General features: G+C 44.9%; 1 protein-coding gene across 1 annotated transcript; it reads left to right on the top strand.

Moving 5' to 3' along the window:
* Window positions 1-3,336: 3,336 nt before the first annotated feature.
* On the top strand, window positions 3,337-14,764 carry LOC138787151 (E3 ubiquitin-protein ligase TRIM32-like). Its single transcript, XM_069964311.1, has 3 exons — window positions 3,337-3,355; window positions 7,522-8,061; window positions 12,971-14,764. Exons 2-3 carry the CDS (start codon window positions 7,528-7,530, stop codon window positions 13,331-13,333), a joined length of 897 nt encoding a protein of 298 aa, XP_069820412.1. The 5' UTR covers window positions 3,337-3,355; window positions 7,522-7,527; the 3' UTR covers window positions 13,334-14,764.
* The last annotated feature ends 12,360 nt before the right edge of the window (window positions 14,765-27,124 follow it).

The following is a 27,124-nucleotide window of genomic DNA, read 5'->3' as shown; positions in this document are numbered from 1 at the left end:
ATTTCTAGATCAGACTTTTTATTAACTTTTTTTATACATAAAATGTCATTTAAAAAAAGCAATCTCTGCATTTTTGTTACCGCTTTTTGTTCACACCGTTCACCGTGCAGGAATAATATTGTATTATTTTAATAGATCGAACTATTGTGCACGCTACGGTATATTATATGTTAATTAACTTTATTATTTTTATGTGTTTTATGTATAAAATGGGAAGGGGGGTGATTTTCACTTTTATTGGGGGAGGGACTTAGGGACATTTTTTAAAACTTGTATTGATTTTTCTTTACACTTCTTAAGTCCCCTTAGGGGACTTTTACATTAATACATTGGATTCCATATACTGATCACTGCTATACCATAGCATAGCAGGGATCAGTGTTGTCTGCGATCTTCTGATAGAGCTTGCCTGAAGAGTGACGACTGCACGGAGGAATGTAAGGGACCTCCGTCAGTCAGGCCATGTGATCGGGACCCCTGCAGACATGCTGCGGGGGTCCTGATCGGTAAGTGATAGGAGATGCTCCTGTCACTTAAACGCGGCGTTAAAGGGGTTAATGACAGATGGTTGCACGATTGCGGCGGCCCACCATTGAGGGTGAGGGCCTGGCTGCAGATAGCAGACGGTCCTCACTGACTATGGAGCGAGCTCAGGCATTTGATTAGCGATGGCTGCTGAAGTTGGATAAAGCCCTAAGGCTATGTGGAAAACATGGATATAGTCATTGGCTGTATCCATGTTTTCCAGACAACCTTAGAGCTTTATCCAAGTTCAGCAGCCCCCGCTAATTAAATGCCGAACGTTCGGGTTCGGATGGACTCGAACCCGAACCCGGTTCGCTCATCTCTAGTCCCATGTTTAAAAAAAAAAAAAACAGACTAAACACAGGAATTCCGACTAGTACAGAAAGTCACAACTCAATATGTCTGTCAGTCACATGACTGCCTTCTCTCTGTGAGCGCTCAGAAGGCCTGGGATACATAGGACTCAGAAAAAGAGTCAGAACACAGGAAGTGCTGTGTTTTCCATGATAACTAAAAAAAAAATGATGATGTATATTGCAAACTTGCTTTATATCACATCTACTGCTGATTTACATTTTGAAAGTTGTAATGATAGGTACACTTCTCTAACATTATAGCTGAGATCACCCATACATTTACACTGTAATGTTTGGTAGATAGATTGATAAAATGTAGACACTATGGCCCAGATTTACTAAAGATTAGCGTAGACAATCTTCATTTGTGCCAGATTTATCAGTATGGTGCAGGCTGTTTGATAAAAATTGCGCATCTGAAGACTGACTGTGTCATGAATATGCCTGTGCCAAACTCCGTGTGCCCCTTGGCTCGTGCTGCGCGCCTGAGATGGCGCTGATATTCAGTGTTTTTGTATGTTGGTGCAGTGTCCTGAACCTTGTCTGAACACTGCTCTATTTCCTTCTGTGTTTGTTCAGCCACACCCGCTTTGCCTGAGATACTCCTGGCCACTCCGGAGTTAACTCTGATGCTGGTTAGCTAGTCTGACAGACTGTTCTCCCTGCCAGTCAGGTTGCTCTTGCCCCAGGTGTTCTGAGGAGATTAGGGGTCTGGTCCAATCAGCTCCTGCACTGGACCTCTGGTCTCCTATATAGTGTCTGCCAGCCTGCCTCTCACTGCCAGATATTGAGCTTGTCTCTGCCTGGTTCTGGGTCTCTTGCTCTGTTTATTCTGACGCTTCTGCTTTGTATTTGTGACCATCCCTGCTAGCTGCCTGCCCTGACCATACTGCCTGTTTATTGACCTTGCTTCTTGGATTGTGATTTTGTACTTTTCTGCCCGATTGTTGTGACCTGGACTGTCGACTATTCTTTATTGTGTTTTCTCTGTCTCGTCTTTGTGTCCCACCAAGCCAGGACAGGGACCGCCTCCCAGTTGCTGTCCTAGGATTTAGCCTAGGGGGGCAAGTAGGTAGAGTCAGTGGGCGGGGCTGAGCTTAGGGTGCACTGTCTGTGTCCGCCATTTTGTCTCTCTTAGCGACTAGCCCTGACAGATTGCTTGAAGTTCACACCAGCTATTTGTTTGCTTTGCTTGTGTGCTAGATTTCTCTGTCAGATTTTGGCACAGTGTTGTGCCATAGTCTCTTTTTACCTACGTTGCATCTCTCTTTTCAGACCTGGCAAAAAAAATTCTGTAAAGAGTCTGAAATATATAATAAATGTGGAGAAATCTCCCCCATGCCACAGGATTCTGCTGCAGACACATTAGTAGATTTTATTTCTGGCAGCGTGGTGGTTCAGCGGTTAGCACTGTAGCCTTGCCGCATTCAAATCACACCATCTGCAAGGAGTTTTTACTCCTTGCAAACTCTGTAAAGTGCTGTGGAATCAGTTGGTGCTATAGAAATAAATAAAATATTTTAATAGGAAATTAATAGGAATTATGTAGAAACAGAATGTGTAATTTCAATGAACTCTCCTTATAGTCAGGTATCAAGAGTCATACATTAAATCTTTATAGTTTCTAGGAACTATCACCTGTCATTATTTATGTAAGGTCACAATGTCAGATGATCTCACTAGTAGAAACTCGATTACTGGAGGGAAGTGCCACCAGATACCTAGAGTAGCTTTTCAAAGAGGATCCATGTAAGTAGTGGCTACTTATCTACCTCTTATCTATCCAGACATGTGTAACCTCCTCTTTTACTTTAGTTAATGGACCAAATCAGCACTTGCCATATGCCACCCATTGTCATGGAGAATGATTTAAAGCCTTTGCTTGCTACAAAAAGTCTTGCCTCCTGCACATTGTACCTTGCTATGTTCTGAACCTAAATGATTTATTATGTATCTATGCTTTGTGTTACTTGAATGGAAGTGACATAATGCAGGCTTGTATATCACTACCATTGTTGGCAATTTTGCATATGATCAATCAAAACAGACTATAAAATAAATTTTTTAAACAGGCTCAAGTAACGTACTGGGTGTCCCTTTCCAAACAAAGTGCAATCCTTTTGAAAATGTGTGAGGGAGATCCTTATGAAAACACATTCCTATCCATCCTAAGGCCCCGTTCCCACTGAGCAAAGCTAGCGGAATTCCGCGACGGAATTGTCCGCCGCGGAATGCCGTTAGCCTCCCGCTCATAATGGGACTCTATGGGAGGCGCGCGCTGCTGCTCTATACGCGCTGAAGAATGAACATGTTCATTCTTCAGCGCGGACAGGGCAGGAGCGCGCGCCTCCCATAGAGTCCCATTATGAGCGGGAGGCTAACGGCATTCCGCGGCGGACAATTCCGTCGCGGAATTCCGCTAGCTTTGCTCAGTGGGAACGGGGCCTTAGGGATTTCTCCACCAGTCCACGGAGGTAAGTGTGTCTGAGGGCTATATAAATACTCGGGAGTGAGTTCTGTCTAGTGGACTGACCTATAAAATTTTTTAGTATGCTATCTATCATAGCATACTTCAAGTTGGCTCATCTCTACTTATGGACTAGTGATTTGAAAAAAAAATCTTGTATTTTGAGACATTACCAGTATTGTTGCTGTGGTAATTTGAATGTATATGGCAGTTTCCCAAAAGAGAGAAAGCTACCTATGTTGTTATGCAGTCCCCAAAAGTTAAAAAAAAAAAAAAAAAAAATTTAAAACAACATTACTAGAATTACCCAAAAGGAGGGGGAATGCCATAGCAGGGAGTATTCAGAGAGGTTGAAATAGTAATAAGTGGACCATATCCAACCCCTGGCATGGTGATACATCGCTGCCAAGTTATAAAGTTTAATATCAGCTTAAGGCTATGTTCACACAATGTAAAAATAAGTGCAAAATAATGGCTGTTCTTAATGTTCAAGTACATTAATTACTTGCACTTATTTTTACATTGCGTGAACGTAGCCTAAGGTAGACTAGACTAGAATACATCATAGACAAGTGTTAGGCTATGTTCACACTACGTAAAACTACGGGTGTTGTTGTTGATGACAACAACGGCCGTAGTTTTTGTGGGGTGGAACAATGCCTTAGTTTTAATGGGATCCCAGCCGGAGAGTACACACATCGTATACGCTCCAGCCAGGATCCCGTGCGGCCCTGCAAATAACTGACATGTCAGTTTTCTGCGGCCGCAATTCAATGAATTGCGGCCGTAGGAAACCCTGTCAGTTCACACTATGAAGCGAGCGGCTCCGGCCGCTTGTTTCATTGTGTGCAGGGGGAAGCTCTGATGTGGGTGCGCGCTGATGCGTCCGCATCAGAGCTCTGCGGCCGGACAGATCATCCGGCCGGTACTTAAGTACCGGCCGCGATGATCCGGGCAGAGACCGGCCGTTCCGTGACCTGGCCAGGGTCACGGAACGGCCGGATGTTCACATCGTGTGAACATAGCCTTACATCTGTGCGGTAAAGGACAAGCAGATTATTCTGCATTGGGTAAAGTAGTTGAAACATAAGCAGATATATTCTGCCGAGAAGAAAGGAAGGTTTAACCATTGGTTCAATTCTTGTTCCATATGTTTGATAAGAGAGAAATAATTAGGGTTATAAAGACAAGTTTTTATACTTGGGTTTATGATGTGGGAAGTTAAAATCATTGTAGGACGTGGTGGGTGTTTTAACGATAGGGACCCCCGCAGTCACACTGCGGGGGTCCCAATCGGTAAGTGACAGGGTTCCCCCCCCCTATCACTTACACTTAAACGCTGTGGCGCTGCAGCCTGTCATTACCGGTGAGGTGCCGGCTGCTCACTGCAGCCGGCCCCTACCTGCTATGAAGCGCGCTCCACTCTGGAGCACGCTTCATAGCTCAGGATGTACCAGTACGTCCTTGGTCATCTGGGCACAGACTTCCAGGATGTACCGGTACGTCCTAAGTCGTCTAGGGGTTAAAGGAGAAGTCCGGTGACAAAGAAAATATGTAGTATAGACACAGGGTGGGGGAAACAAAATAAAGAAAGAATACTTACCATTCCCTGTGTCCCACGCATCTGTGCTGCATCCCACTCCTAGACCTCTGATGGTATCCTCCATCTCTCCCTCCTGCAACATCACGACCCAGCTGCTGGATGCCCTGCTCAACCAGTAAGTGACAGGGCAGGACACCGTCTGAGTGGGCTATTTCCCACCCTTTCCCACAGATAGAAAATAACATCTAGCAGGTGTCCAGGAGCCTGTTGATGCAGCACTGCGGGGAGCACAGGGACTGGTAAGTATACTTTCTTTATTACCACATATATTGCCAGCTATCATCTATTGGACCAGCTGGGAAGCCAGCTTTGGTAACCTACCAGTGTGCAGGACATACAGGCCCAGTTAGGACATCTGTGGTCAAATGGACGCAGGATGCCATGCAGAACTTGTATGTCTTATGACTAACCATATCATGCATTCAGGCTAGAGGTGGCACAACAGGGTACTACAGCATCTTTTCAGTTCTACAGTTTTTCCCAATAAACGTATCCTTTTGCTCTAAGGCTTTGTGCACACATAGAATTTCCATCAGTCTTTTGGTCAGTCTTTTTTTTTTTTTTTTTTTTTTAACCAAAACCAGGAATGGATTGAAAACACAGGAGCTGTGCAAATTTTTCAATTATAAGGGTATGTGCACACTGAGGAATTCTCGAGGAATTGAAGCAGAAAGTTTTGAGGCAGAATTCAAGCAGAATTTAAGCCCCCCATTGACTTCTATAGGATTCCTCTAGCAGATCTACAGCAGAAAATTCTGCTCGGAAATTCTGCAGTGTGAACAACAGAGCAGAAAACCCATTGAACACAATGGGACTTTGCTCTGTACATATTTTACGGGAGGAATTTCAAGCTGAATTCCTCGCCTTTTCCTCAGTGTGCACATAGCCTAATTCTGCTCTGTCAGTTCCCATCCTGGCTTTGGTTGAAAAAATACTGGCCAAAACACTGGCAGAAATACTGTGTGACAACATAGCCTAACACTGTAAATACTTACAGTATTACATCAATGTTTTAGACTCAACAAGCACAAAGTGATCACAAAAGAAACTAATTCTCATTCATTAAAACCTTACTGAAAGCAACTGGCTAAATCCTATAGATATTTAATATCTTACAAAGACGTATAATCCAGAAATTAATAAGATCTTCTGTAACCTGTAATCCCACTAGTTGTAATATCCTTGAATAGAGGAAATAACCATGCAATAAAATGTGAAGACAATACTATATTGTATCCTTGCAGCATTTATAAAGCCGGCACATGGTAACAAGCCAACACCCCATCTGCCTGTGGTTTATTACTGTTTATTGAAACGTCACCCAGAAAGAGCAGCATTTTGTACAAATGATTCCATATTGACATTACTGTCAGTAAATACTACATTGTGAGTTTCCAAGGAACCACGACCTAAACATAACACAAGTTGACTCTGTCAGTGGGGAGTGTGAAATATACCTGAGCTGAATGAATTGGATATTCTGATGTACCAGCACTGTGCACAGCCCTTCTCTTAGGTATTGCTCCATGGTAACTGCCTAGCTATAAGACTGAGATACTGCAGGAGCCTGCTCAGTCACCACTGTTCTTCTAGCCTCTGTCTTTGGGGATGGTAACAGCAGAATAGGTAAGAAAGTAATTGTTTGTAGCAAAAAAATATTACAATGTTATAAAAATTCGTAGAAAATATGGTAAACATATAGTAAATTTCATTACATTGAAACATTCACAATGTACCTTAAGGCTATGTTTATTGTCATATTTAGGTTTTATTTTACTTTGTTTGAACATAGCCTAAGGCCTGTAATATTTGTTTAAGGTGACATGGCAGCAAAAAATAGAGGAAATCCTATGGGTTTTTGGCTTCTTTTTGTTCTTTTTGATTTTTGGTCCATGTCACATGATCTGACCATTTATACAAAGCTCTCAATAATTCTAGCATTATACTAGGCTTGATACTGATACATGTGAATTCTATATGCACTGCCTTATTATTGAGTATAAACTGTGAATTATCATGCAATTACTTCAGTATTTATTTCGAGACATTATGTTTTATTAAGTAGAACAAGCTGCTAACTATACGCACATGTAATGGATCCGCTGCAGATTACTCGCTGCAAATTTGCAGCAAAATCCACTGGTGATCCCTTGCCTGTTAGTTTCTATTAAAAGACATCAATTTCGGCGATTAGTTTTTTACACATCATGAGGTGCATATCACAGAGGAAGAAGTGCCCTGTCTCAATAAGAGGATGGATAAATGTATATTATCTCTTTATATTGTCTTTTATCTACTAATTTTTGCCTTCTTTTGTGTCCATTTATGCTTTCCCTAAGGAAGCTGAGCTTAAACCATGTTAGATTCTTACTATTTGCAGGAGCTGGATGAAGAAGAGGTATTGAATGTTTCTTATGCATGTGTGTTTCGATTTTTTTAATAGTCTGTTAGATCTGAATACATTACTCTTTTATTGACACCATATTCTTTATAAAGCATGCAAGAGAAGAATAAGCAACCTGAATTTACTCATTTCATGTTTATTTCAAGTAAATTGTTTTTTATTCTAGAAAGCCATGCACCAATTTAACAAGGATTGGAAGCTTTCAGGCATACAAAGGATTTACTACAATAGTCTTGTTGAGGAGCTAGGAAGTTACGGAACTGAGGATGGAAAATTTATTTGGCCAACCAGTTTGACAGTTACTTTAGATGGTGATCTTGCTATTAAAGACAGCGGCAATCATAAAATTCAGATCTTCTCGCTTGACGGTCAACACAAGCAAACATTTCCATATGGACCTGAAAGTAGCAACTGCCTTGGTGATATAGTTTGTACAGAAGAAGGTCTTCTGCTGGTGTCCAATGGATATAAGGGTATTAAAGTCTTTTCTAGAGAAGGAGAAATGATCCATCTCTTAAAATCCCCCAAGGCAGATTGGAAACATTCCTATGGGCTGGCTATAATAAACTCCAGCAGTATTGCGGTAACAGATTGGACTGATGGGGGTAAAGTACACATTGTCGGAGTGGATTGGAGAATGAATGCTGTTGTAAAAACCAATGTTGTGGATGGTCTTCAAAGACCAGAGTATATTGCAGTTACTAAGGTATGGTATCCCATCCTTATTAATGGTTCATTATTCATTTTAAAGTAATATTTTAGATTTACATAAATCAGACTTAGGGTGCATGCACACTACGGCATTCCCGCATATGACCTGCGGCGTATTCCGTCGCTCATACCCGCACGCGGCGGTGAGCATCTCCTCCTGTGCCATAGACACTATTCTATGCACGGGTGGTTTTCACATTCCGCCGAAAGAAGTGACATGTCAATTCCCGTGCATAGAGATGCGCGCCACCACGTGCGGGTAGGAGCGATGGAATCCGCCGCGGGTCATACGCGGGAATTCCGTAGTGTGCGCGCACCGTAAGGGTACATTCACACCTATCAGATCTGCAGCAGATTTAATCTAAATAACTAAACACAGCCGCAGCAGATTTGATGGTGCAGATTTGAGGATCTGCTGCGGATCCTGTACGTGTGAACGCACCCATAGGCTATGTTCACACAACGTATATTTTTAATTAATCACGCCTGTTGTTGCAAATGGCAACACCGTCCGTGATTAATCCAAAGAATATGTTGCATTGATTTTAATAGAATCCCGGCCAGAGTGTATACATATAGTTGAATAGCGGCTGCACAACACTGACAGTTCACACAATGTAAAGTGCAGCTCTGGCCGGACTTTGCATGGTGTGCAATTGTGAATTTGGATGTTGGCACACCCGATTGCGCCCACATGCCAAATCAACAGAAATGAAGTTCAACTAGCCAGTACTACAGTACCAGCCAGATGAACTTCACTGATACCAGCCGGTCTGGGACATGGCTGGGTCACAGAATGGCCTAAAAGTACAGAAAAATATTAAAGATAAGGAAAAGTGGAAAGACAGATCAATGAAAAGTAATAATACACTGTACTGCTTTCCATCAGTTGATGATCTTCAGTAACACCGGCTGTTCTGTGACCGGGCCAGTGTCTTACGTAATTGCCTCAGATAGCTGTTAGATCAAGGAGGTACTTTTAATATGTCCATCTGTGCTTCCAGACAGGGCCGTATTAACAGCTGCTGCTGCCCTAGACACTAAACTTGAAGATGCGCCACCACTGGATTGGTAGGTAATAGCGCAAGGCGTCACATTTAACACCGCCATACCGACCTGACCAATACCACCATACTGTGACTGGATAACACTACCATACTGTGACTGGATGATAATACCATCATAACAATCTCCCTCACTCTACTCTACAATCACGCCTGTGCTCACAGCGCCCCCCCCCCCCCCCCCCCCTGCGTAGAACTTTACACATTTACTAGCAAGTCTGAACAGGAGGTGGAAGACTACAAAAAACATAAGAAATAAAAAAAAGTTTTTCTTTCCCCTGCTCCCTGGTGCTGCCCCCGACACCGGACCACGAGTGCCTAGTGGTAAATATAGCCCTGCTTCTAGAACCTAGAAAAATATTTGTTAGTATAAAGAGTCAAACAGGCTTTCCTGAGCTCCTGAAGTGCAGCAATCTGTAACACCTGCATACTCCCCCCCCCCCCATACCTGAGAATACCATTAACCAGAGAATAAAGGCATTTCTCTATAGCCTGGAAGCACACATGGCTATATGACAGGTACCGTGTGTCTACTTGTCCTAACAGCTATCTAACAGGGTCAGCAGTTTGGAAGGTGAATTACAGCTGACAGATACCCTGTAATGTGTATGATACAGGGTGTGTGATAAAAGCCATATGTTTGTCAGGTCCTGTCCGAACTTGTTTGTTCAGCTTCTACTGAGCTTTGCTACTGATCAGAGAAAAACTAGGCATAGCCCTGCAAGGAACATTTGCTTCACTGACTTCCCTATAGCATTGTGATTTCTTACCTCCCTTGTGTATGAGCATGTCCATGTGTGCGCAGTATGTGCTCTTCCTTTCTCTTTTCTAGCTTGCTTTACAGAATAGGAAATATATGAGCATGGTATTTGCAGGCCTCTTTACAGCCCATACTGACCTAGGAAGTTAAGGCCCTATTACACGGGCCGATATTGCCCGTTACAGCCGATAACTGTCCCGTGTAATAGAACGCAACGATCAGCTGACATGAACGATGTTGGCTGATCGTTGCTGTTGACAACCTGCTGAAAGACAAACGACTGTCATAGCAGCGATCTGCTGCCGTCACTCCGTGGAATAGGAGCAGCAGCAGAAGACCGCCGCCATCCTCTATGGACTGCCCGGACCATCTAGCGATCACCCGGGCAGCCCCCCCCCCTGCAGCTCATTGTGGCCCCCCCTGTTCTCGCTGCTCATTTGCTCCACTAGTTGCCCCGTGTAATCAGGGCTTTAGAATAAACTCCTTTTATACTGGCCATAGTAAAAATTGCCATAAATAAAGATGAAGATCATTAATAAAAGATAAAATTATTATTTACCTTCTTCAATTGAGCTGCCATAAAACCTTACACCTTACAATGACAGAATACCACCATACAGTAAATGACCAATATCACTTATATCACCACCATAAGGAAACTGAATACCCTGATACAGTGACTAAAATCACTAAATAATACCAAACCACCATGATTAAATGATAGCATGAAGAAAATAATGAAGCAGGCCCTAATAATCACACTAAGCCCCCTAACCTGGGCATACCTTGTAAATATCCATTGATTTGCGTTTGCACTTCCTCTGCAATTCAACTGAACACATTTTATGCCATTGTTGTATATTTGAGATGTTTTGATGGAAAGTGCTTGATTTTCTAGTCACACATATGATCCATGGCACCTATCCTCGTATTTCCTGCATATCTTCTGCATGATCTTTCTTGGGTGTTGTCAAACTGATATGTTTAAAGCGTCTGCAGTTTCCTGTTGTTTTAACCAGTTCCTACATGATACGAAATAGGCTTGATACAACATGTTGTGTACCATCTGCTCTGGGTGGCATTTTATGCTGTCAGAGAAAAAAGTATAAGGCATAGATCATTCTTGGGATGGGCAAAACACTTGTGGGTATTGTGTTCTCCTACAGAATGAGACATGTTTCCCTAATGATAATGTACTTGATAATGTAATGATAATGTGCTTATGCTAGTTTTCAAACTGAAATTCCTAAAACAAGCAAGATACACATAATACTAATACTAAAAATAATACTGACCAGACTGCAGCCATAGAGGCGGTTTACATGGGCACTGACATTCTAGAAGAAATCCTGATGACCACGGAGGCCCAAAGGCCCACACCTAAAGACATCAATATTTCAAATAGCAAATGGTACTGTAGGCAAGAGGATATGTCATATATTTTCCAGTGGGACCCAGCAGCTTGCACTTACTCCCCTGGGCACAGGTTACCTGCTTTCTGAGGACACAGTTCACCGCTCAACACCTCAGCTCATTACAAATCATGTACCAAACACACAAAGACTGCAATTACATCAATGAATTAATAAAAAACAAAACACTTTTTTTTGTTTATGTATACCCATAGTAAGCATTTATTATATAACCATAGGTCCATAGGTTATACCATAAATCATTAAAGTGTTCATTAATAATTTGATCAAACCATATTGCCTCATGTACCACGTGTAGGTCTGCTGGCCCACATGAGTCCCTACACTACAAAACAGCACTGTGCCAGTCAGTGACCCTGCCAAGCAAGTGACAACAGGGGTGGGGGGCCACAGAATGGCTCTGCAACCCCACTGCCACAGGACCAAACCCCATGGCCCCCACCACACCCCGCAGGCGCGGCCGAAGAAGGCCGCCGCCAAGAGACACAAGTGTGAACAAGGTGTTACTAATCACCAATGCACCAGCAGGTAGAATGGGAGAAAGAGGAGGTACATACCATATGTGCACAGGTGCTTCCTGCTGATTGGGGTCACATGGTTTTTACAAGGGAGGAGTGCAAGTGTTTTTTCTTTTTCCTCTTGGTTTGTTGTTAGATTTAGAATACAGTCACTTATACTGTATCTATTTTACTGTATTTTGCTTTCTCTTTTAGGCTATGTTCACGCAACTAATTTTTTGTATTTATCACGGCTGTGATTAATAAAAAAAAAAACAATGCATAGAAGTCAGAGGGAATCCCGGCCGGTATGTATACACATAGTATACACTCTGGCCGGGATTCTAATCGGCCGCATAGAAAACTGACATGTCAGTTTTGTGTGACCAATAGTCATTGAATAGCGGCCGCACAAGCCTGACAGGTTACACAATGGAGAGTACGGCTCTACCCAAATTGGGATGCGGACGCACATGGATGCAACTCCATCCCAATTCAATAGAATTGAAGTTTATCCAGCGATACTGCAGTACTGACCGGGATAAACTTCGCTGACACCGGCCAGGTCACAGAACTGCCAGTGACTTAATTAGTGTGAACCTGGCCTTACTATGTAAGGGCCCGTTCACACTGTGTAATTCTGGCAGTATTTCAATCGAAGCCCACTCTGCTTAAAGTTCTGCCTGTCCTGTTCATTGAATTCAATTCTTTTTCGGTGGAGAGTGGAGGGCGCACAAGGCATCCTATTCAATAAAAAAGGACAGGCAGAACTTCAAGTGGAGTTCACAGCGCAGGTTCCTCTTAGAATTCCGCCAGAACTGGCCCTAATATTTCTGCTGATTAGCAGAATAGTGTAGTTTGCTGCACTTTGTAAGCCAATGGGATCAGTCATGTTCTCATGCAAAAAAAAGATATATCATGGCTCCTTTCAAAAACAGAAGTAATGAGGTGTGCTTAAACAGCTTTATATAAAAGTGTAAACTGCTAGTAAAGAAGCAATAACTATTCAGGATGAGCATAGGAATTCTTCAATAAGTCAATAGCCTTTTATTTATTTTATGTGGAAATGTTCTTTAACATGTCCTGCTAAGTCTGTAGATTATAATAGTTCTGATGCTGCAATAACTTGTACTTCTACTCTGTCTTGTAGGATGAAGACTTGCTGGTGACAGAAGGACAACTCTTCGGACAACACACAGGTTGTTGCCTCAAGATTATAGACAGTGAACATAAAATAAAAAAAACTATTGGACCGACGTATGGCAACCATTTCAATTTTCTAAATCCTTCTGGAGTTTGTGTGGATATAAACGGTAATTTTCTGGTGGCAGATAAAGGGAAGAACAATATCGCCATGTTTAATCCGGACTCATCTTTGGTTGCTCGAGTTGTGACACATGACCTGGAGGGTCCCTGTGGGATCACAGTAACAGAGAATGGTCTTCTAGTTGTTACAGATTGTTACCATCACAGTGTGAAAATGTACAGATATAAACAGGGGATAGCATTATAAATGTGCTGTGTTACTGCCACTGAAAATAGTAATCCTAGAAAGAAATAAAAACAGAAAAAGAAAAAAAGTATGTAGTGGAGTTGGCTGAGCAAAACCTACTCCTCCTAATACAGGGGTTCCTGAGAGGATATAATAGGGCTTGTTTTATTGAGAACACCTCAATAAGGCCCCATGACGTTATTTGTACACCACAGCACTAGGTGAGGGGTGGGAGAGAGCAGCTTCTTGTGGCCGCAGATATAATGCTGCCTCCGGTCACAAGAGTGGTTGATGATAGGCCAATGTCAAACACAGCACCACATTTAACTGTATGCACTCCTGATTAGGAGCGAATACAGTTACAGTCGCAGCACTTGGCAGTCGCAGAACCCAGCAGTACTTGCTGGCCCGAGCTGGCTAGCAGCACATCCGTAATCCTGGAAGTTTCTGAATGCGCATCTGGAGCTGTCCGAATTCTGGATGCCCCCATAGACTACTATGGAGCATTTATGCTGGAATTACAGCCCAAAATAGGACCAGTTTATGTTTCACAGGCTTATTTTCTGGGACAGACATAATTCAGGAAAAATCCCAAAGGATGTTTGTGCCCAATATAAGCCTATGGGTCAGAAAATTTATCCGGATTTCCTGATAAATTTTCCTGACGTGTGCATGAGGTCTAAAAAAATAAATATGGGTCTCTTCCTATTAGTTAACCATTTGTGGCACAGTGCTACTTCCCAACCAGCTCTGCACAAAGAGGTAGGGGCTTCCTAGTATTGAGCAAACCAACCAGATAAGCAAAGTAGAAAAAGGAAGCACTGTGTAATTTTAGCCGACTAATAACCGACTGACGCCTGAAAAGAAATCGTCCCTGTTTTAAATTTTGGGCTGACAGTCTGGCAAAAGATCTTTGGTTCAGGTGAAATCCTTTGTTCATGCATAATATTTTGGGAGCAGTTGTTCCCAGATTATTCTCCAATTGTTCCCAGAATGTTGCCAAAAAGATTGTTCGTCCTTTTCCTGGTGTCATTATTTATGTTTTCCCAGCTGCAGCTTTACCAATCAGTAAGGATGGCCCAGTGTTCTAAATGAGGAGATGGGAGGTAAGGTGCTGCCAGACTTCCCTGCCAGTGGCTTATTTCCCTGACAACAAAAGGAGCAGAGAGTTGAACTCTATAATGCCTTGTTTTCCCTTCATTAGTTAGGGAAGGGTCAGGAGACCTTTATATACATTAGAAAGTAGGTCCAGACGAGTTTTCTGCAGTGTGTATGGGTGTTTTAATGTAGGCACATCATTACATGTACATAGATCTACACAGCTAGATTGCATGTAGATTGCAAGCCCTCGTGGATAGGGTCCTCTGTTACTATGTACCAATCTATCTTTATCCATGAAGTTTTTCCTTTATTTTCTGCATGTGTAAACTCTGTATGTTAACCTTGATCATTTGTACAGCGCTTGAAGATTAAAGCAGCGATGTCCGCAGGAACTGGGCAGCGGTTCAAAAAAAAAAAAAAAAGGGCTGTGGCACCGGCTTCTCTGCATCGTCGCTGTTCTATCGATGTGCAACACTTAAAGTGAATGTACTGATGGTACATTCGCTTTAAGGGTGTTTCTAAAAATTTATGATAATAATAGTAATAAACCTGTTTTACTACAAGTCTCAGAGAAACAGCAGCCTGTAGGAGCCTGCTACTGAATCGAAAGTGGAATTTTTAAATTTCATGGCACATATCCATTTGGAGTGTATCTATACAAGATGGACTATTCTTATACTGTTCATATAAACCTTTGCATAAGTCATGGTCAAAGATCACCAGCTTTGTTGCAATTGTATGAATACTAAATGAATGCTATATTTTAAAAAAAAATCTCCCTGAGGATCTGAAAAATGAAGCTATTTATGTAGTTGTATACTCAGCAGCTGCAAACCCTCCTGCGGCATAGATCTTACCCTAAGTCACCTATCAACGGTGATGATACAATGCTTGATACAGTGATGATACAATGCTTGAAGTCAAAGCAGCTAAAGTCAGTAGCATAAACACATAAAACTAAAACTGGGATTTAGGCACAGACTCATGAGCAAGGGAACTTTTTTTTATCGAGTGAATTCACATCATAGGGAAGATCCTATCTGACATTATATTGTGTTTATATAGATGTACAAACCATTTAGCTGTGCAATTTCTGTGCCTTATTTGAATTGCATATAGTATAGTTTATCTTTAGCATATTATATACTCATAGCTAGCAGCAACAAAGTATTAAAAATACATATAGCTATTCTTTTTTTTTTTTCTTTCAGAAGGCCAATAAAAGACCATAAATGTGTGCTACCTTCCAGATGAGAACTAGAGGATTTCACATAAATCCAAACGCTATAAGGGGGATTTATTAAAGTGACTCTGTACCCACAATCTGACCCCCCCAAACAGCTTGTACCTTCTGATAGCTGCTTTTAATCCAAGAACTGTCCTGCGGTCTGTTCGGCAGGTGATGCAGTTATTGTCCTAAAAACAACTTTTAAACTTACAGCCCCGTGCCCTTTGGGAGTATCTGTGCCCTAACTTTGCACCACCCCTCCATCCCTCATCCCCACCCTCTTCATCATTAGGAATGCCACTGAAACCTTTTCTCCATGCTGAACATTTGCACAGGTGTTTAAACGATCCAGCCCATGTGCCAGGCTGACACACCTGGTGAATAGTAGGCAATCTGCCTGAAGCATTCCTAATGATGAGGAGGATGGGGAGGAGGGATGGAGAGGGTGTGCCAGCCTAATGCATACACAATCTAGGCCACTCCCGTAGGGCATGGGGCTGCCAGTTTAAAAGTTGTTTCTTAGGACAATAACTGCATCACCTGCAGAACGGAACACAGGACAGATCTTGGATTAAAAGCAGCTATCTGAAGGTACAAGCAGTTTGGGGGGGTCAGATTGTGGGTACAGAGTCGTTTTAAGATTGGTATCTTGTATGCTTTAGTAAATGAAATCTGTCAGGACTCTACCAGGTACAAGGCTGCAAACACGAGACGGAACGCGTGGGACTCATTGGACCCCGACATGGATCCCTTCACTTTGGTGATACTTATTTTGACTATTACGGCTGTTTGATCGTGTCGGCATTAACCTCTATGGGTATACTTTCCAGCTACCATTGATTATTCATTTATTATTATTTTTTAGTGTTATTATTTTGGTCATTACTGTTAGCACTGGACGATGGCAAGGGCAGTAAGACAGATACAGACAGTGAGCCCTGGCTGTCCTTGCCTATTTGCCTCAGACAACACTAGGCGGCTGCGGACAACCACGAAGGCGGTCCCTGCTCTGTAACAAGTGAAAACACAAAACAAGGACAGACAAACACAATGATCCTGGGTACAATATCGTCAGGCAAAGGAAGGGTCAAAAGTCAAGCAGAAAGGTCAAGGCAGGCAGCAGATAGGGAAGTCAAAGAACGAGCAAAAGAGTCAGGAGACCGCAAGAATACGCTTGCCCTAGCAGGAACACTAATAGCCAGCATAGTCTGCTGGGCTTACTCACTATTTAAGCAGGATCAGGAACTCAGTCCAGCAGCTGATTGGACCAGCCCCTGATCCTCAACACAGCTTACCTGCACAGCAGCAGGTTAACCCTGAAGCTGCCAAGGCATAACAAGAAAAAGAGATGGGGCTGAACAAACCTAAAATAGACCTGTGTTCAGACGGGGGTTCTGGAACTGCACAGAAACAGAAACTTTCTTCTTGGCCACACAGCCCGAACTGAGGAGCGCCAGTGCACAGTCCTGACAATTACTACTAGTGCTCTAACGGATCATTATACTATATGCATGTCGGGGTACCCGGCTTATCACACTCGGCCTCTTGTATGTGGTTTTGTATTTTTTTCCAATTCAAAAAGGTTTTTGTTATAGATTTTATAGAGGTAATACAAAGATAAAGAATCGAGAACAGAGGATACACCAATGTCATAAACAGTGTCCAGGTATATAGTCTCATCAAATAGAAGAGCAGAAACAATGTTAACATATGGGTTCCTGAAACTAAGAAGACAACCTCCAAAGCAACCCAAGGTATTAGCCAACGTGTCATCTATGAGGTGCAGTAATATACTTTTAGGCAGTGTGGATAAAGTCAACGGGCTCAACACAACGGTAAATAACATATGTGAACGGCAAACCTTAAGTCACTAATGGTAACAAAGGGGTTAAACATATCATGACAAAAGGAAAATAGGTGTAGCAAGAATAGAGAGAAAAGGGAAAGAAGGGCGTGTGACAAACATAAACTCACCTCCGGCAGGTGAGGCAAAAGGGAACGGTCCGAGTGCTCTGGAGACTCCATGAGGCCTTAAAGCCTTAAAGGGGGTCATGGTGCATCGTTAGTTTACCTGAGATGTGCCCGGGGGCAGCATAGGTCCTGATGTCAAGACCGGAGAGGTGACCAAACGGTATCTAGGGGAGGCTAGAAATTCTAGCCAGGGAAACCAAGATTTAGAGCATTTAGTGGAAGCCTGTGGAGTGGAGGCCAGCAATTCTTCCATATGGTAGGTATGAGAGACCTCTATGAACCATTGTTCTATGGATGATGAGTCTGGGGACCGCCAGTGTCGTGGGATTACTGTTTTGGCCGCCTGTAGTAGGTGACGCAGCAAGGATTTTTTAAATTTTTGTTGAGGTATGGGCAGTAGTGGATTATAATAGGGGCGTTTTGGGCAGCGGCCCGGGGCCCTGAGCTCCTGGGGGGCCCATGACCAGCCAAAAAGACTTATACTTTTAATGGTGTACTGTCTCCTGGCTACACTTCTGCCATGATTTGCAAAAAATCACAGTTTTTTTTATGGCAATTTTGCACAAATCAGGACATCATGACATTATCTATCCTGTACTATGAACACTTCCATAGTTACAGTGGTGTGGGGGGGGCCCAGGCTTGGTGAACAGCCCAGGGCCTATGGTAAAGTTAATCCGCCCCTGGGTATGGGGAACATAAAGAGAAGGGCAGCTTCTAGAGTTCTGGGGACGCAGAATCCCGTTATTTCCAGTATAAGCTGTAGCACTAGCTGCCAAAACGGTTGCAATCTGGGACAAGCCCACCAGATATGCGACATCGTATCTACATCGGTGTCACATCTCCAGCATTCCTCCGGAACCCCTGGGTACCATCTATGGAGTGCCTCAGGGACCCTATTAAGCCCATTGTTCTTCAGTGAATTTCATGTTCAGTTCCTGTTCTCACTTATCGCAATAAGGAGGAAGAGACTGGGACCTGGAGGCCAATAGTAGTCCATAGATGGTGGATATGGAGTGAGGGGGCAGGAAGGGGCCAAACAAAGCTACTCGAAGTCAGTGAGAGAGTGCTGCAGGTGTTTTCCTCTATGGACTGAAGAATAGAAATGGCAGAGTTTGAGGTAGGTAAAAGGGGCCCGGGGGACGGGTTCGTCCACAGGTACAATGTCAGATAGTGGTCGGAGGGCGGTGGCAGACAGTGTAGCACAGAAAGGAGGAGGTGGAGGCACAGGGCGGGAACTCTGGATGGTCTGTGACAGGGAGCAAAGGGCCTGTGCGGTCAACCAGGGAATCCTCGGCATCTGCATGATTGAGACTAGCTACCGTGTGACGGGTAGAGAATGACATGGAGGAGGTGTCTGAGAGGAAGGGAGTCTTGGTCCAGGGTATAGTCTTGAGGGCTTTAGAGGACAGATCTTGAGCAATGCGGACCCATATTTTGCTGTTCTCGTTATGGAACATGTCCAGGATCGGGGCATGGACACAGGAAAGGTAGTATAGTCTGCAATCGGGTAGCCCAGCTCCCCCTAGCAACTTGGGGCGGGTTAAGATCTTCCTATTAAGGCGGGGACGTCTCGATGCCCACACGAAGGTCCCAAAGCATCTCTGAACTTGCCGGAAATAGGAGGAGGGGATGGATATGGGAATGGTCTGGAGGAGATACAACAGATGGGGTAAAAGAGTCATCTTTATAATGCTGATCCGCCCAAACCAGGAGAATTCAGCGCAATCCCAGCTCTCCAAGTCCTTCTGAAACCTGGCCAATAGAGGGGTAAAGTTTGCAGAAAACAAGGAGGCTAGATCAGGGGGAATCCTAATTCCCAAATAGGTGATGCCTCGTGAGGACCAAGAAAATGGGAAAGAAGATTGCCAAGTGTGGACTGTCCGTGTGGGCAGGGAGACGTCAAGAGCCTTTGATTTTGACAAGTTAATCTTGAAGTTTGAGCATAAGCCGAACTCCGATAGGTGAGCCATCAGGTAGGGGAGAGAGATTTGGGGATTGGTAAGGTAAACGCAGAGCATTTATATTCCTTGCCCTTTATAGAAATGCCCTGTATGTCTAGATCCCTGTGGATTGCCGCTAATAAATGCTTCATAACGAGGACATATAAGAGGGGGGATAGGGGACAGCCCTGTCTGGTGCCATTTAAAATTGGGAAGGGGTCTGAGAGTGCACCGTTGATTTTCAAGTGTGCAGTAGGGGATGAATATAGGGCAAGAATTTTAGATGTGAATGTGGGGCCAAGTTCAACATGTCGTAGTGTCTGTGCCAGGAAGGGCCAAGAGATCCTATTGAAAGCCTCCTCGGCATCAAGTGAGAGGATCATAAGCGGTGTCTTGCGAGACCTGGCATGATGTATAATGTCCAGAGTCTTAATGGTATTGTCCCTGGCTTCCCTCCCCGGCACAAACCCCACCTGGTCAGGGTGTATAAGGGAGGGCAAAATGGTATTTAGTCTGTTGGCCAATAATTTGGAGTATAGTTTCAAATCAACATTTAAGAGGGAAATGGGCTTGTAGCTACCGCATTGTTGGGGGTCTTTTCCTGGCTTTGGTATGACTACAACATGGGCGGTGGTGGTGTGCCTCGGCAAGGGGGAGTCAGGGGCAACATTGTTGAAAGCAGAGAGCATGATAGGAAGAAGTGTTGAAAGCTCTTTGTAAAACTTAAAGCCATCGGGCCCAGGGCTCTTCCCTCCTGGTAGGTCCCCAATTGCCGAGGCCAACTCCACCGAAGAGAATGGTTCCTCCAGGGAAGCTAGAATGTCGTCGGGAGGGGGAGGGGAAGGGGGAAGGGGGAGGGCAGGGAAACCGAGGTCACAATACAGGGTATATGGGAATGAGCTATGCGGTATCTAAGTGCTCTGGCTAACATGCGGACGCTCTTGTTACCATACTCAAAGAATCTGCTCCTGCAGACCTGGAGTATACGACCCCAGGATAATTCCAGGAGATGCTTTACCTCCAGTCTGGCCAGTTGGAGGTCTCTCAACACTGAGATCAAGAGGGCCTGCTTGTGAGCCAGCTCAAGGCTAGTTACTTTCTGAAGTGCTACTGAAAGGAATTGGGCCTTCGCTCGCTTAAGCCGGGAACCGTGTTTGATTAGCACTCCCCGTAAAGTGCATTTCAATGCCTCCCATTTCAGGAAGGGGGCAGTGGAATCGTTGGCATGGTCCTGCACTAAGTCCGTAATTGATTGTTTTAGGTCGGCCATGCAAACCGTATCCTGTATCAGGGACTCATTAAGTCTCCAGCACCAGGTCGGTTTAGTGAGGTGAGGTAGACGAAGTGAGCAAAATTTGGGGGCGCGGTCTGACCATAGGATATTACCAATATGCGTGGAGACCAGCCATGGGAGTGCGTTGTGCTGCAACAGAATGTAGTCTATACGACTATAGGTGCTGTGCGGGGGGGGGGGGGGGGAATAGAAACTATAGTCACGGTCTGAAGGGTGGAGTAACCTCCAGGAGTCGCATAGTTGTAATTGAGAAAAGGATCGTTTCACCTTCTAAATGGAGGAGTAAGAGATACTCGAGTTGTCCAGAGTGGGGTCGAGAGTGAGATTAAAGTTCCCGCACAGCATCACAGTCCCCCTTAGATGTGGAAAGGATAGATCTATTAAGTGTGTGAGGAAGACAGCCTGATTATTATTCGGGCATAAGCATTGATAAGGGTGAACTCCTGCCCTTCAATAGAGAGACTCAGAATAATATATCGGGCTGAAGGGTCAATTATAGCATGCAAGACTTGATGGGGCAGGGATTTATGGATTGCAATAGCAACCTCTTTGGAACTGGAATCGGGGTTGTTAGCGAACATCCAAGTGGTGTAGTGCTTGTGCTTGATGTGGGGGGCATGACCAGTTTTGAAGTGGGTGTAGGTGGTGTAATACCTGGGCACGTTTCTCAGGGGTGTTCAGGCCTTTGGCATTGAAGGAGGCGATGTTGAGGTCTGCCATACGTCAAAAGAAATGTGGGGGGGAAGGAACGTCCAGAGCACTCAGAGTCTCAAAAGCCGAAGGAGGGAAGAGATCAGTCCTGTAAAGAGGAGAAAGAAAAAGGAAAGAACACGTGAGGCAACACAAAGGGAAAACTAACAAAACAAGCAGTGGTAAAGCAGCTGCAGCTATACCTAGAGGCAAGAACAAAGACACAGGGTGTATAGATAAAGAGAGAATCTAGACTAGCTCCCACCTACTGGGGGGGATCGCGGTAGGAAGGAAGTAACTAAACAACAGGTACTCCGGAGTCTGCTCCCAATGAAACATATAAAAGATAATAAAGTGCATAATGGATAGGCATGTAGAAGAGGGCTGTCAGAAAGGCCCAATTCCTAAATAGTAGAGCCTGGCAAGGGGGAAATAAAGGTTAACAGCAGATCCATGCAGTAAAAACTATACAGTATGAGATCTAAGGCATCGGACACAAAGCAGGTCAGTTCCCAGGTGGCGGAGGGTGACGTCCCTGCAGGTGAGTATGCTGGGAGGGCTCCGATCGACGGACGGTCCTTCTTCGGGATGACCTAGGGGACAGGCCGGTCTCTGCGGGTGAGGACCAGGTCGATCCTTGTTGGGGACTTTGGTCTGGGACGCTTCCCTGATAGGGGGATTAAAGTGGGCCATTCCGGCAGAGTCACATGGGGCAGATCCAGGTCCTGAAGAAATTCTGGCAAGTCATCAGGGGTGCGTAGAGTGAAGACCCAACCCTCGCCGCACCGTCAGGGCAAATTGAAATCCCCATCTATAGGGTATGTTGCGGTCCTGGAGCGCCAACAGCAGCGGGTTTAGGGCCGACCTTTGGGCCAGGGTGTGGTGGGACAGGTCAGAGAACAGGTAGATTTGTGTATTTTTGTAGAGCAATTGGCGTCTGCGCCTGGCTTTCTGCAGGATCTCCTCTTTGGTCGCATAAAAGTGTACCCTTCAGATCACGTCTCTAGGTCGTTGGTCATCAGAACTGGGGGGGCGGAGGGCCCTGTGGGCTCTGTCCAATTCGATGTGAGAACCAGGAGGTCTCTCTAAGATGTCATTGAAAAGGGAAGTCAACAACGCAAAAAGATCTCCAGGAGAAACACTTTCAGGAAGGCCGTGGATACGGAGGTTGTTCCTCCGGTTTCTGTTCTCCACGTCGTCAAGGTGTTGCTGTAAAGTGAACGACTGATCGGAGTGCTGTTTCACTTGGTTTTGGAGAGCCTGTAATGTAGTCTCAGAAGAATCTTGGGTCGACTCGACCCAGGTCAGTCTGTCAGACAATGAAGATATTTCAGAGCGCACAAGGGCAATCTCACGTTTGCACTCCGCTACTAGTTGCTTAGTTAAATCAGAAAAGTCCGCCTTGGTAGGTAGAGAAAGAGCCAGTTGTTGGAGGTCGGTGACTGTGACCAATTTTGCTTGAACAGACAGGGGCCCAGTATGGAATGGTGAATCAGTCAGCAAAGTCATATCATGAAGACCACCTGGCACTAGGGTAGGAGGGTGTGGTCGGAATATTGGTGGGGTGGGATCCAGGCTATTGTGGAGTGCGGAGCCGGAGGAAGATGGGGAAATGTCACGCTGTGGCAGAGGTGATGTAGTAGTCAAGCCTATTGTGGCATGAGTGGGCATGAGGTGGGGGGAACCCCAATCCCATGAGGAGCCCGTGGGCCAGTGCGGGGAGGTCTGGGCCCCTAGATATGGGAGGGAAGTAGGGGCTAGTTGTTGGGGGGGATTGTCAAGCCTCCTGTGGAGATGGCATGCAGGCAATAGAGGCCCTCCTGGGCTGCTGAGGAGGGGGCTCTGAGGGGGAAAGAGCTGCATTACTCACATCACCATGGAAGTCCAGAAGCTGGGCTGCTGCATGGCCAGAGGAGGATGAGCCGTCCATGCTGCGGGCTGGGGCTTGCTGGGAAGCTTTCCTGTGAGAGCCGGAGCCGGGGGCGCAGACCTCGGGATGCGGGCGGCCATCTTGGTTGTCACCTGGTGCCCTCTCCGCCAGCAGGTTCTGGGAGGGAGGCAGGGAGTCCCGCTATCCCCGTGTGACCCGCGGTGAGTAATGGGGACAGGGGGGAGAGATCCCAGGCGAGGTGCTGTAATGGCGGGGCCCCGCGGAAGCCGCGTTCGGCTTGGAGTCGCAGCGGGAGGGATGCGGCTGCGGGGTGCCCGTCGGGGAGCTGGCGGGCAGTGTGTGCTCTGAGTCCGGGGCTGAAGATGGAGCGGGTGGTGGGGGTAAGGCGGTCAGGCCTACCGCATCTTGCATGGGTGGGAATAGCGGCCTCCGGCATACCGCGGTCCTGGTGAGTTTGCTGGGATTGGGTAAAATAGTTTTCGATGTCCCCAGCAGGGGATGCAGGACTTTTCTTTTTAGCTGTTTTCTCCATTTGTAGCAGCTTTTCCAAGGCAGATGGGAGCAGATTGAGACCGGAGCTGAGGAGCGGTACGTCCTCACACTTCCATGGCTAGCCACGCCCCCGTGTTTTTGTATTTTTAAATGGTGTTATTATGTATGTAACCTAGTGATGAGCGAATATGCTCGACCGAGCTTGGTACTCGTTCGAGTATTAGGGTACTCGATGGTACTCGTTACTCAGACAAGCATCTCACGATACTCGAGAAAATCTCATCATCTGTTTGGGCCCTATTTTTCAGTCAATAAACATGCAGGAGACTCTTTGGTACATTCTGCAATCACGTGGGACCCATACATGTCGATAGCAGAGATTGGTTGGCCAGATCAGATGACTCAGCCATATAAAAAGCGCGGCCGGCAAGGCAAGGCTTACATGTATGCTGGAAGAGATTAGGGACAGAGTTGCTGCTGGTCAGGGAGAGCGTTAGGGAGGGAATTAGCATTCCAGTAGGCAGGGAATACTAGTGAAACAACCAAACAGCCCTTGTTAGGGCTTCAAATTGTTTTTAAATTGTATTACTACAGACTGCTGGCTGGGACTTGCAGTGCAGCTACCACGATTTCAGCAGCACACTGTGGTGATCGGCTGCTGGCAGAAAGGGGACATTAGGTGTTGCAAACAGACCCCTAAGAAGTGCTCAGTACTCTTTTATGATTTTGTGGCTGGTGGTGCTGGTGTAGTACATTGTATTGCTGTGATTTGTAGTACACCTGCATAGAACTTCACTGCTCATTGTAAGAGGGTGTCACAGAGTGTATAGGTGCAGCCACCAACAGATTGTATCCCACAGCCCCCCAAAAAACTAGTGGGACCACTAGTATATTTCCAGATTTCTGTCTTTCTTACTCAAGGCATATCGAAGCTCTATACTGTGCAGTGTCCATAAAATGGTGAACTCCAGGGGTAAGGGTCGATGGGTGTGGGCGTGGGGTTCCAAGCGATGCAGTGGGCAGAGACCGTGATTCTGGGCAGGGTGACACAGCAGCACCCGTTGAGGAGGGAGCAGTGGCACACCGCAGACTTACGGGGTCTCATGGTAGACCGATATTGAAACCACAGCAGTGTGAACAGGTGATAACGTGGATAATGTGTCCAGTAACTTATCCACCACCCAGTCTTCCACGCAGTCCACCCACGCTACCCAAGGGAGTGGAAACCTTGCTCCATCACCTCAGCCTCCCTCCCCACAGCCTGGCCCCTCCAGGGAAAGAAGGGATTCAGATGATCCACCACCACCATACTCCTAGGAACTCTTTTCTGGACCCTTTCCTGAGTCTGAGCACATTTATTACAAATTTATTACAAAATCATTACAAAGACTGCACAGTGTTTTGCTCATTCTGGAAAAATGAAGCTCAGTGATACACAACTCACACACACACACCGTATACGCAGCAGATATGCAGCTGATCTGCAGCAGATTTGATGCTGTGTTCAGTTATTTAGATCTAATCTGCTGCGTATTTGTTGCGTATTTGCTGCGTATCGCGTATACGGTGTGTGTGTTTATACCCTAAGGCTATGTTCACACTGCGTATCAATCACTGGTATGCCTTTGCTTTGTTGTGTAACAGACTCAATACGGTGAAGTCATATGGACTAAATGACTATATCTCCTATATGTGCTTTAAATATAAATGAACTAATATGTGAGGACCGATACTTACTGTTCAATATTTACTGATGGTCTATACTTCACAATAGCCAAAATGTTTGCAGAATGGAGATGGAGTCCAGAATGAGGCGTGACAAACAGGAGCGAAGAGAGTTACGTTGGAATGCATCTAAGTCACATGAGCACTACATCGGACCTTGAATGGAGCTGTCATTTGCTGTGAATGAAGGACTGGTCTTTCAATTAAGAAAAGGTGGTCTCACAGGACGTATATAACGGGGCATGCTGAGGAGAGGAGGAAACAAATGTTCCAGAGTTGTAAAACATGCCTAAAGGCCCCTGAAGATTTTTTGGCAAAAGAAACGTGTAGGGCCATAACGCAACGTGTGAACAGTCATCAGATCAACATTGTCAAAAGGAAAAGGGAAGTTAAAAAAAGTTTTTTCTGTTTGATTCATTTGCTGCTATTTATACGTTTACATTAACATGCCAGGATGAAAGAAGCAATAATGACATAGTATAAGACGGCGACAATCTGAGTGGTGGATGAAGGTGCATATTAAACTAAGTGCAATAAAAAAAGAGCAATAAATTGTTATGTGCAATAAATAATAATCCACACTGAAGATAAAAACGGACTATAACATAATCTATGAATTGCAAAAGGGACGAGTTTAGCAGATGATGGCTGCTAGTTAGGCGGTTTATACTTACCTTGTGTTTTTGTTTTTTGTTTTTGGTTATTGATTCTGCTTTTTAGTAGATATTCTATAAAATTATGTGTGCCACTAGAGGGAGCCCAATCACACAGGAAGATGGCTCAGCACAGAGCAGTATGCTTAAGGCGGTGAGAAGAAGGAGAAAGAAGAACACTGTGAGAGGGGCGGAGGAGCTGACATATGCCCGGACTGCAGTGGGACCCGCAGCATTGGGTAATGGGTACAACCGCGGAGCAGAAATAGAGCATATTTGTTTTTTTTACCTGATGTCAGATAACTCCTTTAACCCCTTGCTGCAATATGACGTTCCGGAAACATAATGTAAAGCAAGTAGTTCCTGCAATATGAAGTTCCTGGAACGTCATGCTGTCCCTGCCTCCCACCGCTGTTCCTAGCGGCGATCGGGCAGCCGCAGTTGGCTTCCTCACACTACCTCCTCCCGCTGCCACTGCTCAGAGAGGACATCCGCTCCCTCCGACCACCCTCCCCGCTCCCCAGAGCCGTGCAAGCGATTGCACCGCTCCGGGGGTTAACCATAGCAACCCAGATGCTGCCCAGTGCATCTAGGCTGCTTTGGTATATAAACAACAGGTAAAATAAATTAAATAAATAAATAAATATAAATGTATAAATATACACATTCCTCACCCCCCTTTATAAATGATCCCTTATAAATAAAATACACATACAGTGGTGCCTTGGATTACTAGCATAATTCGTTCCGGGGCTGTGCTTGTAATCCAAATCCACTCAAACTAAAACAAATTGTGTTTGTATAGTTGAGTGTAAGTGCAGGCA

This window comes from Dendropsophus ebraccatus, chromosome 3 (genome assembly GCF_027789765.1).
Source record: "Dendropsophus ebraccatus isolate aDenEbr1 chromosome 3, aDenEbr1.pat, whole genome shotgun sequence".
NCBI lineage: Eukaryota > Metazoa > Chordata > Amphibia > Anura > Hylidae > Dendropsophus > Dendropsophus ebraccatus.
Note: the sequence above shows the minus strand (reverse complement) of the source record. Positions and strands in the feature narration are given on the sequence as shown.